Source organism: Balaenoptera physalus (assembly GCF_965194825.1).
Source record: "Balaenoptera physalus genome assembly, chromosome: 6".
NCBI lineage: Eukaryota > Metazoa > Chordata > Mammalia > Artiodactyla > Balaenopteridae > Balaenoptera > Balaenoptera physalus.
In genome coordinates this window covers 37,473,870-37,486,954 of record NC_138885.1, presented here as the reverse complement: position 1 = coordinate 37,486,954, position 13,085 = coordinate 37,473,870, and the positions used below count along the sequence as shown (strand labels likewise).

Genomic DNA, 13,085 nt, shown 5'->3' with positions numbered 1-13,085 from the left:
CTTTTGGCAAGTAAGAAATTCTGAATGACCATAAAGCAGCTATTTGTAAAGAACAGTGAGGGCAAAATCCTGGGCACTTTTGTTTGAAGAATGAATACAAGGTAACCAGAGAAACATAATAACGGGAACATATGTAATTTTTTTTCTAGTAACAGTAAAGTAATAAGGGTCTTACTAAAATTTTAGAGACAATTTTATAATGTCGTAAAAATCTCCTAAAATGTTCAAGTCATCTATCTATCTATCTATCTATCTATCTATCTATCTATCTATCTATCTATCTATCTATTGGCTTGCTTACTAGAACTCTTTGTTTAATTGCTTTAATTCTCTAATCTTAATAAACATCACATTAAAAGCAGATAGAAACTTCAAATATAGGAAAAGGAAACAATGCCAATTCTCACAGTTACGGTTTGGCTAATTATTAGGTTCTTTAGTGAGACCTTGCTGCTTCAAACTAGGATGTTGTTAACAATACCTATTGTTTCAGTAGCAGAGCATCTTTCTGCAGCCATACAGAGTTGAAAGAAGTTGTGAATGCTGTCAAACGGCTCTTTTGTCTGAATTTACAATTGCATAGACTAAACCAACTGCATGCCTAGCATGAGAGATGGGTCATTGAATGGACTTTGGCACATAATTTATCTGAACCCTAGGTATCTGAAATGGCATTTGAAACAGTGGGTTCTGTTCTCTAGCTGCTATAATAATGCAAAGGGAATAAAAAACAAAGCTAAGTATACATTTCCACATTTCTGGAGGCAGAAAAAATACGTCAGAAATTTAAAACTCCTGGCTGCTGAACTGATTCATGTACTTTGTGAGACATTTAAATGCTTATGTTTCCATAAAGACTGTGTAATTCAGAAATGAAACTGTAGTTGATAGACTGACAATCTATATCCAGTGAACTGCAATATCTGTTTTTTGCTTGCCCTTGTAGGGACTGATAGAAATTCCCACAAAACTGCTGCTTTCTCTACCTTGCTTTGACAATATATATATACCATTATGAATATAATGATGGCATATGCATCTATGTTCGTTTTTTATTGAAAGAATATCATTCATGTAGCAACATGTTACTAAGAGTCTTTTGAAGCATAGAGTAAGAAGAGCATTTAGGTTCAGATTACAGAAAGAAACTCTACTTAGCCAATGAATCATAGATCCATATTAATTTCACACAAGGAGGTAGCAAAATATAATTTTCAATAGATAAATATATGGCTGTCATAAAATTCAGGAATGAATATGGACCAGAAATTTATGTATGGCATTATTGGGGGAACCAGCCCAATACTGATGATCTAAGAGCATTAGTGGAATTGAATGCTTCTAGGCATCTTAAAGAAAAGGAATGTTTAAATGAGATCTGTAGTTAGGTATAAAAATGGGCAGTGCCTCACAGGCTAAGAGACTAGAATTTTTGGGGTTATCCTTTCTACTAGATAAATATCAACAGGTTAGCATGAAATTTCACAGTGTAGTTCTGATCAAATAGAAAATACTCAAGTCAAAAACATATACAAAGAGCTAACACCTATCCTTCTCAAACTCTACAAAAATATAGCAGAGGGAGGAACACTCCCAAACTCATTCTACAAGGCCGCCATCACCCTGATACCAAACCCAGACAAAGATGTCACAAAAAAAGAAAATTACAGGCCAATATCACTGATGAACATAGAGGCAAAAATCCTCAACAAAATACTAGCAAAGAGAATCCAACAGTACATTAAAAGGATCATACACCATGATCAAGTGGGGTTTATCCCAGGAATGCAAGGATTCTTCAGTGTAGCCAAATCAATCAATGTGATACACCATATTAACAAATTGAAGGATAAAAACCATATGATCATCTCAATAGATGCAGAAAGAGTTTTCGACAAAATTTGACACCCGTTTATGATAAAAACTCTCCAGAAAGTAGGCATAGAGGGAACTTACCTCAAAATAATAAAGGCCATATATGACAAACCCACAGCCAACATCATTCTCAATGGTGAAAAACTGAAACCATTTCCACTAAGATCAGGAACAAGACAAGGTTGCCCACTCTCACCACTATTATTCAACATAGTTTTGGAAGTTTTGGCCACAGCAATCAGAGGAGAAAAAGAAGTAAAAGGAACAAATTGGAAAAGAAGAAGTAAAACTGTCACTGTTTGCAGATGACATGATACTATTCATGGAGAATCCGAAAGATGCTACCAGAAAACTACTAGAGCTAATCAATGAATTTGGTAAAGTAGCAGGATACAAAATTAATGCACAGAAATCTCTTGCATTCCTATACACTAATGATGAAAAATCTCAAAGAGAAATTAAGGAAACAATCCCATTTACCACTGGAACAAAAAGAATAAAATACCTAGGAATAAACCTACCTAAAGAGACAAAAGACCTGTATGCAGAAAACTATAAGACACTGATGAAAGAAATTAAAGATGATACGAACAGATGGAGAGCTATACCACGTTCTTGGATTGGAAGAATCAACATTGTGAAAATGACTATACTACCCATAGCAATCTACAGATTCAGTGCATTCCCTATCATACTACCAATGGCATTTTTCACAGAACTAGAACAAAAAATTTCGCAATTTGTATGGACACACAAAAGACCCAAAATAGCCAAAGCAATCTTGAGAAAGAAAAATGGAGCTGGAGGAATCAGGCTCCCTGACTTCAGACTGTACTACAAAGCTACAGTAATCAAGACAGTATGGTACTGGACAAAAACAGAAATATAGATCAATGGAACAGGATAGAAAGCCCAGAGATAAACCCACACACGTATGGTCACCTTATCTTTGATAAAGAAGGCAAGAATATACAATAGAGAAAAAGCCTCTTCAATAAGTGGTGGTGCTGGGAAAACTAGACAGCTACATGTGAAAGAATGAAATTCGAACACTCCCTAACACCATACACAAAAATAAACTCAAAATGGATTAAAGACCTAAATGTAAGGCCAGACACTATAAACCTCTTAGAGGAAAACATAGGCAGAACACTCTGTGACATAAATGACAGCAAGATACTTTTTGACCCACCTCCTAGAGAAATGAAAATAAAAACAAAAATAAAAAAATGGGACCTAATGAAACTTCAAAGCTTTTGCACAGCAAAGGAAACCATAAGAAGGTGAAAAGACAACCCTCTGAATGGGAGAAAATATTTACAAATGAAGCAACTGACAAAGGTTTAATCTCCAAAATATACAAGCAGCTCATGCAGCTCAATATCACACACACAAAAAAACCCAATCCAGAAACGGGCAGAAGACCTAAATAGACATTTCTCCGAAGAAGATATACAGATTGCCAACAAACACATGAAAGGATGCTCAACATCACTAATCATTAAAGAAATGCAAATCAAAACTACAGTGAGGTATCACCTCACACCAGTCAGAATGGCCATCATCAAAAAATCTGTAAACAATAAATGCTGGAGGGGGTGTGGAGAAAAGGGAACCCTCTTGCACTGTTGGTGGGAATGTAAATTGATACAGCCACTATGGAGAACAGTATGGAGGTTCCTTTAAAAACTAAAAATAGAACTACCATATGATCCAGCAATCCCACTACTGGGCATATACCCTGAGAAAACCATAATTCAAAAAGTCATGTTCACAATGTTCATTGCAGCACTGTTTACAATAGCCAGGACATGGAAGCAACCTAAGTGTCCGTCAACTGATGAATGGATAAAGAAGATGTGGCACATATTGAGTTACTTGTAGTGAGGTGGATGGACCTGGAGTCTGTCATACAGAGTGAAGTAAGTCAGAAAGAGAAAAACAAATACTGTATGCTAACACATATATATGGAATCTAAAAAAAAAAGGTTCTGATGAACCTAGGCGCAGGACAGGAATAAAGACACAGATGTAGAGAATGGACTTGAGGACACGGGGCGGGGGAATGGTAAGCTAGGACGAAGTGAGAGAGTAGCAATTGAAGTATATACACTACCAAAAGTAAAATAGATAGCTAGTGGGAAGCAGCTGCATCACACGGGGAGATCAACTTGGTGCTTTGTGACCACCTAGAGAGGTGGGATAGGGAGGGTGGGAGGGAGATGCAAGAGGGAGGGGATATGGGGATGTATGTATACATATAGCTGATTCACTTTGTTGTACCGCAGAAACTAACACAACATTGTAAAGCAATTGTGCTCCAATAAAGATGTTTAAAAAAAAACAACAGATACATTCTTCTAGAGTTGCACCATCCGAGTCACTAGCTTCCTCCTTTTTTTAAAATTTAAATTTGAATCAATTAAAGTGAAATTCAATAAAGGTTTGGTTTTTCAGTCACACTAGCCACATTTTAAATGCTCACTAGACACAGTTAGTCATTATTTTCTTGTACAGCATAGATAATAGAATATTTCCAATATTGCAGAAAGTAGTATTCAACAGTGCTCTTCTAGAGAATTAATCAATCCTTGAGCAATCCTGTTTTACATTGCCTACATATGCCATCAAAAGAACATATCATTCCTCCTTTTGCTTTATTTCCAAGTATTGGATACTTTTTGTAAATAAAGGTATTTACAGCTCTCCTTTTCTACCTCTCCTTTTTTTTTTTTTTTTAAATAGAAGAGGATCTGAAAATAAGGGTTTACCTTAGTTCACAAAAAGTATTTACTCCTCTTACTGCTAAAGCATTTAGCTGTGTCACTGAACCACTTATGCCCATTGGGTTAAATGAACTATTTGGACAAATGCAAAAACTAGGAGAAATATTTTATTGTAAATACCTATTCTTTAGGATTTAGAAACTCCTTGTCCTTTTATCTAGGTCATCCTCAGTCCTTAGATAGCAAGAAGAAAGGTATCAAGCGGTAGTCATTATTTTACAGAATAACTACTTACTTACTTTGGCATAGCAAGAAATTATCCTTGCAATTTTTTTTTTTTAAATCATAAAATTACCTGTACTTTTGAAATATCCTCTGTTGTGGTTTGGGCAGAATTATGTACTCTTTGGCTTATGATACTAGATTTGCACCTGTGATTCAGTGATTTTGTGTGTGTGTTTTTCAGATGTGCAACAAATGGCGATTGACTGGCTCACCAGAAATCTCTATTTTGTGGACCATGTCAGTGACCGGATCTTTGTGTGTAATCACAATGGGTCTGTGTGTGTCACCCTGATTGACCTGGAACTTCATAATCCTAAAGCAGTAGCAGTAGATCCAATAGCAGGGTAAGAAATTCTTCTTTATAGTGTTTGATCTGAAATAATTTCCGTTTAAAAAAATCAGAGTCTGACAAGAGTTTTGGGATATAAGACAACAGGCTCATAAAATGTTTTTAATGTTTATTTGAACAGTTGCATTGCAGGAAGGAAAAAAGAAGTTGTAATCTACCATTCAGAAGCTGGGGCATACCAATTCCTTAACACATCAGTATTGCAGGGCTAACCTAAGACACAGACAACCCACTACTCTTCCAAGAATTGCTTTGGGGTTGCCAGAGAAGACCCTCAGCATAGTTTTAGGTTAAAGAGAGGAGACTTAAGTTATTTAGCAGTGGACCTTGTGGTTAGCGGACTTCAAAAATACTACCTGAAAGATGGACTATTAACAAACTTAGCTCCAACACAACATTTAGGATTTATGAAAGGGGCATAATACATGTTCAAGGGTACTAGTAAAACATTAAGGTTGTCTTTGTTAGTTGAAACCATTTTTTTTTTTTCTCTAACTACTGATGTGTAAACACTATATTACTATGGAGCTACTGAATTAATCATCAGAATCCATCTTCACTTTTTCTTTGACTTCCCAATTTTGCAAGCCACTCTATTGGTTAAAAAGAGACCTTATTTTATCTGAACTTCTTTTAGCTAATAGGCTCATTCATCTTTTTTTAATATTTCATAATTTTCAAAATATAGGTACACATGTTTAAATTCCCAATAACTCTGTTCATATAATTAGAAAATTAATATAGGAATTATGCTTTATTTTTACAAACACTATGATATTGTATAAAGTTCTAGAAAGCCAGTATTTTTTACCAGTAACTATTGGGAAAGGATACTTTCAAATTAATGGCATAGTGTACAACTTTAGCTGGAAGACCTGGTGCTTTTTTCAGATGTAAGTTGTAGCAAAGATTTGAAAACTAAAATATTATCCTTGTTATTGTTTTAATCGTCCCCAAGCAGTTCAGGCTGAAATGTCTGATGGAACATATCCTAAACTGCCATAAGTCCCCATTCAATAAATGGGAAAATATTTACTGAAGAAACAGCTGTCATCCATATGTGGACTTTTGTCACTCTTTACTTAAAGTCTGATTGAATATTAAGATGCATCATCACAATGGTTCTGATTTTGACAAGAACAGCTTGCACGTGAGAGCTTTGCTAGGAAGGCTGTGTAATATAATTCTTGAATGTAGCTCTATTTGTATTTGCAGCAGATGGTTACTTGACTCGATCTGACTGCAGTGATGCTTCAAAAGACAAGAGTAAGAGAAGTTGTATTTAAACTGATTTGTTTGGGTGTTGGTTAAGTGTAGTAAGGAAGAACTGGAAATTTACAAATGTGCTAACAACATTCTTTTGACATTCTGTTTAGAAATATATTTGCTTGTGTGTTTTTCCCTGGATGTGCTAACTGAATTTAAAATTAGCCTTTAGATAGTCTTGTCTGTCAGAAATGTTGAGGTGAAGCTATTGTGTTTCTCCCATTTTTATACCACTCTTATCCTTCCCCATTCTTTTTTTTTTTAAAAAAAACATTTATGAATTTATTTGGCTGTGCTGAGTCTTAGTTGAGGCCTGTGGGATCTAGTTACCTCACCAGGGATCAAACACAGGCCCCCAGCATTGGGAACTTAGCCACTGGACCACCAGGGAAGTCCCAATCTTTCCCCATTCTTAAAAACAAAGATCCAGAGACCCTTTTCAAATAAAACTGCCAACCTGAAATATAATATATGTGACACCATCTCCCTTTCTGAAAAGCAACATGTTTTATGTTCTCAAGCTTCCTATTTCTCCCTGTCATTACATGAAAGAACCATATTTTGTCATTTTTGTCAAAGGAATTAGGAGTATAAAACCCTCACACTGTTTGTGCTTATTCTCTGCTGGATTCCTTTGGGCCTAGTAACTGTTTTGTCATGTATCATTTATCACAATAGGTTCTTTGGAATTTTTTTGTTTGAGTTTGCTCTGTCTCTCTATCACCGTTTTTCAATCCTGAATTCTAGGAATCAGAGGAGGAAAAGCTCTGCTGTTTTATGAATATAATCCCGTTTGTAATAGAACACTTTTTAAAAATATTTATTTTTCTCTTCATACTGTATCAGAAAGGTGGCTAGGGTTAATGTGATGCTACCTAGGGAAGGAACAGCAGGTTTTTTCTTTTTTCTTTTTCCTTTAACTTCTACTTTTGGGAGCTCAAGGGTAATTTGAATAGTTGAGGTTAGAACAACTCTGCATGACCTACTAAAGGGGACATGTACCACCAGTGAAATTTCTCCCACCTTTTCCTAATCGTCTGAGGTATATTTCTTTGGCTCTGTCTGTTATAACTTCAGTTCAGAAAACATCAGAATGTCTTAAAAGTCTAACCCGACTCTTAGAGCTTGATTCTAATAGGTATGGAAATGGCTGGAGATTTGCCTTACCTCCCCACAGGCTGCATTGAAAAAAAATATTTTTTACTTGGCTGTACTTTTTACTTTTCTCAACCTCCTATTCCCTTTTTTATCTAAGAAGTTTTACAATATTATCATTATTATTATTCTAAAATTTTTAAATTTATTTTTTACTTCTCCACAGGTTGGATATAGATTAGTAATTTTCTCTAGACTATCAATATGACTTGGGCCAGGCTCCAATCCAAATTTGCCAGGAAGAGATTGTTTATAAACAGTTTTTGTTCATTTTCTTTGTTTTTGTGATGTTGATATTGACTCATTAATTCAGGCTCTTTTTCTGGAGATACTTCTTGAGATTTTCTTCTTCATTTTAAATTTTAGCAATATTTTCTTCCAGTGGTTTATTGAAGAAATTTCTAAAATTATTTCTATAGAGTCATTAGAGTTTGAAGGTAGCATAGAGATTATAGTCCAACCAATATCAAAAATAGCTTTTCTGGTAGCTGTTATTAGAGCTCTGCTTGTTTAATGATTACGAATTTAATCTGAAGTCACTCTCCCTAGGATCAAATCCTGCCTAGTTACTAGCTGTGTGATGTTGGATGCCTCTTTGTATCTTTATTTTCTTACCTTAAAAATATGAATAGTGATAATCCACTAAAGGGCTGTTGTGAGGATTAAATAATGCCAAACGTATAAAGCACTTTAATACTGTTTAAGTTGTAGAATATGTGAAGTTTCTCTTTTTCATGTTGCCTCAAAAATAACTACTAATCTTTCCAACACTTACAATACTGTTGTGAATTGAGTGATGAGACCAATATTCCACCTCATTAAAGATGATCTTTTCATTTCCAGCCCAATTCTCTTTCTACTACAACTGCTCCTTAAATGGCTTACTTCATATTGACTAAATCTATTATATAATCAAGTACTGAGTAAAAGGAGGGGAAACGAGAAAATAAAGTGATATGGCCTGGGAGTAAAGATGAAATGTATATGTGATGCTGGAGGATAAAAAGTACAGAGTAACTGTAGGTATAGGGAAGAAAGTAGCAGAGGAAACCATTTTCATAATTTATGTTGTGAAAGATATGTTTGGATTACGTTCAAGGTCTTTCAAAAGATAAAGTAAAGAATAAAATCCCTTCACAGTTACCTTTGTCAGTTGAACTGTATTTTTTAATATGAAATTTTTTCAGTAATAAACCATATAGTGTTTGAGTCTGATGAGGGTTGTAGCTGAGAACAGGAGTGGAACTAGTATACAATTTTGGTTCTAGGGTGTGGCTCTAAGTTTCCTATTAAATTAAAATCATCACACTAAACTTGATACAAGACTACATTTCACCATAAGTATCAAATCGTTACAACACTATTGCAAAAGAGAGGATCAATTAATCCTAAGGATGATAAATATTAGAAAAACAGAGTAAAATTGAAGAGATGTTTTTAGGGATGAAGTTGGATTTGAAAATTTGAGGAAAATATTTTGGGGGACTTGATGTACCATGTATAGAACTCATATTCAGTAAAGTTATGTGAGATGGCCAAATTGAGGGAGAAGGGGAATCCCCCATATCATGTGAAACAGCAGAAATTGACTATGTTCCAAGTACTATGTATACCCTTTTTCTGTGTAGGATGGACTTTTGACTTGTTGAGAATGGATGGCAGAGTGATCTGTAGGATTTATTTGCAAGTCCATGACCGCATGTCAGTATTAAGGAGAAAAATGTGTTGTCTTTGTTCTCTATAAAAGCAGTCCATCTGCCAGGAGGCAGAGGACTGAAACTTAAGTCTCAGAAGTTGAATTCACACAGGAGTGATTGACAGTATTTAATAGGGAATAAACCCATTCTCAACACCCACCTGGATCCCCGCTGTTGGTGAAACTAGTCATGGCTGAGAAATTAAAAATAGAATCAAAGTTAATAGCTATCAGGGAGCAGGACTGACTAATGAAATTCTAATCTGAGATACTGTGTGAATGTTGGAAGCTAGAAAATGAAGTAGGTCTGCCTATGACCATGAAAGAAGTTTTGTAACAAGGGGAACCTTGGGATAGATACCAAATTTCTCACGTCCATGAGGTGGCTCCTAGAGCCAGCCCAGGTTCCAAGTTACAGCCTGCACTCACTAGGCATTTGCAGTAGGACAGTAGAATTGTTGCAGAGTTTTGGCTATTAAATCCGTCAGGCTACAGTAGTTCCCCTTTATCCACAGGTTTGCTTTCTGTGGTTTTAGTTACTTGTGGTCAACCATGGTCCAGTAATATGAAATGAAAAATTCCATAAATAACTAATTTGTGAGTTTTAAATGACTCAGTGTTCTGAGTAGTGTAGTGCCATCCAGCTCTGTCCCTGCTGAGATGTGAATCATCCTTTTGTCTGGTGTACCCTGATCATTAGTCACTTAGTAGTCTACGTTATCAGATCCACTGTCACAGTATCACAGTATCACAGTGCTTGTGTTCAAGTAACCCTTATTTTACTGAATAATGACCCCAAAGCACAAAAGCAGTGATGCTGAATTTGGATATGCAAAAGAGAAGCCATAAAGTGCTTTCTTTAAATGAAAAGGTGAAAGTTCTCAACTTAATACGAAAAGAAAAAAAAAAAAAAAAGCCAAGGTGCTAAGATGTATGGCAAGAACAAATCTTCTATCCATGAAATTGTGAAGATGGAAAAAGAAATTCATGCTAGTTTTGCTGTTATGCCTGAAACTGCAAAAGTTATGGCTGCAGTATGTAAGCAGTTAGTTAAGATGGAAAAGGCATTATATTTATACAATAAGATATCTTGAGAGAGAGAGACCACAGTCACAAAACTTTCATTACGGTATTATATAATCTATTGTTCTAATTGTTCTATTTTATTGTTATTGTTGTTAATCTCTTACTGTGGCTAATGTATAAATTAAACTTTACCATATGTATGTATGTATAGGAAACACATACAGTCAGCCCTCCATATCTGCAGATTTTGTGTCTGTGGGTTTTATATCTAAGGATTCAACTAACCGTGGACCCACATCCATGGATTCCACTTGAAATTTCACTCAGTGGTTGGTTGAAACCATGGATATGGAGGGCTGACTATATTTATTGTAGTACTCAATCTTATGTAAGAGAGTGGATTTTGGTATCCATGGGGGCTTCTGGAACCTACCTTCCATAAATACTGAGGGACAGCTATATATATATATATATCGTTTGGTACTCTCCATGGTTTCAGGCATTCACTGGAGGTCCTGGAATGTATCCCCCATGGGTAAGGCAGTACTACTGTACACTGTAGGCAAATTAAAGCTACAGATTGCACCCCTACAACTAACCACTATCTACTGATTTGAGGATTTAGATGAATCTGAAGTTTCTATGGGTTTGAACATTAGGAAGTATCTAAAGATATCCCCCTATGTATTGTTTTCTCCTCTTGGAAGTATCAGTCTTGGAGGGTTGGACGCTCATCTACAATTCATGACTGCCCCTAATCTTTTGAAATTCATATTCATATTTTGATATGTTGCAAATCGTGGGTCCTGACTTTTTAAGGAAGAACTACCCTCTACACATACCCGCACACAGAAACATTATCTATACCTAGATAGATAGATTAGATAGATAGATATTTCCTGTATCCTTCACCACTGCAATATAGCCATGTCTCATTCCCACAATCAGATGCAACTCCCTATTGTTCAAGGAGAGAGATGTTTCTTGAAGATAATGTAAACTTAGTTTCCCTCAGTATCTTCTTGTATATTCCTCTTCATTAGAAGAAAACTCAGAAAAACATGGAAATATTTTAATAGCTCCAATAATCATTCTCCTGAATTTCTGTATTGCCCTGCTGTAATTTCCCTTTTGTGCATCCTGAATTTAAACTTTTTTTTTCTTTTTCCTTTTTTAAAGATTTAGGAACAAAATGAACTGCTAAAAGTATATTTTGGTCTGTTAATTTATTTTTGAGACAGTCTTGGTCCTGAAGATAGTAGTAGTACTCAGGTGGGCAGACTTCCAAATTCATTTATAGATAAGAGAATGCCAAGGAAGTTACCTGTCCACTTCTCCTTATACTCAGTGGGTGATTAATGCAGTACACTGAAAACAACCTTAGTCTTATAAATTTGTATTAATTATTTCAAAAATTTTACCTATGTGTTTTCTTACCTGTATCAAAATTCAAGTGGATATCATTATAGCACTAGCTATATTTCTATCTTTTCATTTATCTATAAGCTATCTAAATATCTATGTGCACATTCCCCATTTTACACTACTACTCCCTTCTCTGTGTGATTCTAACAATCTTGGATTTAGAATAGAGAATTATCTAAGAAATTGGCATCTACCTATTTTAGGCCAGATTACTAAGTACCTTAGGAGAGTTATCACCTGCCACTTTTCAATCCAAAGTTCCTTTCAGAAGTTACCGATGTGAAAAGGCAAGACAACATGAATATACAGTTATGTGTTTCATGGTCTGCACTATTTTCACTAAAGTTAGTGGTTCAGAGGCACATTCAAAAGTATAAATCCATATGAACTGTCTTTTATATGAGTTAATTTTTTTCTTCTCATTAATTAATTTTGTCTAGGTTCAACCTCTTTCCAAATTCCTCCACAGACATTTCCTCAAGTGGAGGTTTATGTATGGCATTGCCTTTAATTAGTCTCCTTCAGTTACAAATGATTATTCTATTATATTATAATTAGCCTGGGAATATGGAAGAACAACTAGGAGTGACTTATTATGTTCAGTACAGCCTTTACTGGAACCTTAACCCACATTGATTTAACTCCCACTGTGTGTTCTTGAGTCATATCATTCACAATGTCAAAATAATGCAGAACATTCTACATCTCTGTTTGTTCTCTTTGCTGTTCTCTCTCTGTCTCTTTTTTTTTTTTTTTACTCTATAAGTTTTCGGTGTTTGTTAAACTTATCTCTAAATTACTGAGTTTAAGAATTTATTTCTAGTAATTATACTTAATGTCTTCCCAGCCTTCTAGCCACTCCCTATTAAAGACATATCTTCTCTGAATTCTCACTGATTAATGCTGACCACTCAAATAGATAAAGTAACAGAAAGCTGTGCACAGACTAAATTATGAAGGAATTTATTATTTCACCTAAAAATCTAGATTTAGGACAGTCCCTGGTTTGGTTAATTTATTGGCTCAACACTAGCATTAACCACCTGGCTTCCTCCTATCTCTTTATTCTGTGATGTTATCTTTAGTGTGTGCTTTTCAAATTAATACCCCTGTGGTCATAAGATGGCTACTGAAGTTTCAGGGATCCCATGTAGAAACATGGTATTCAGTTAAAAAAACAGCATTATTTCTTCCTTGGGTATAGAAGAGCTCCCAAAGCAGATATTCCCTCGTGTCTTCTTGGTCACAACCGGGTACATGCCAACCTAAATGAGACAGCAAT

At 35.3% G+C, this 13,085-nt stretch overlaps 1 protein-coding gene across 1 annotated transcript in view; it reads left to right on the top strand.

The window, feature by feature from the left end:
• The window catches only part of LRP1B (LDL receptor related protein 1B), a 1,885,740-nt gene that overhangs the window by 915,981 nt on the left and 956,674 nt on the right, over nt 1-13,085 (top strand). Inside the window, exon 8 of the mRNA XM_082465229.1 lies at nt 5,068-5,230. Coding sequence (XP_082321355.1) covers nt 5,068-5,230 — 163 coding nt within the window. The remainder of the gene's footprint in view (nt 1-5,067; nt 5,231-13,085) is intronic.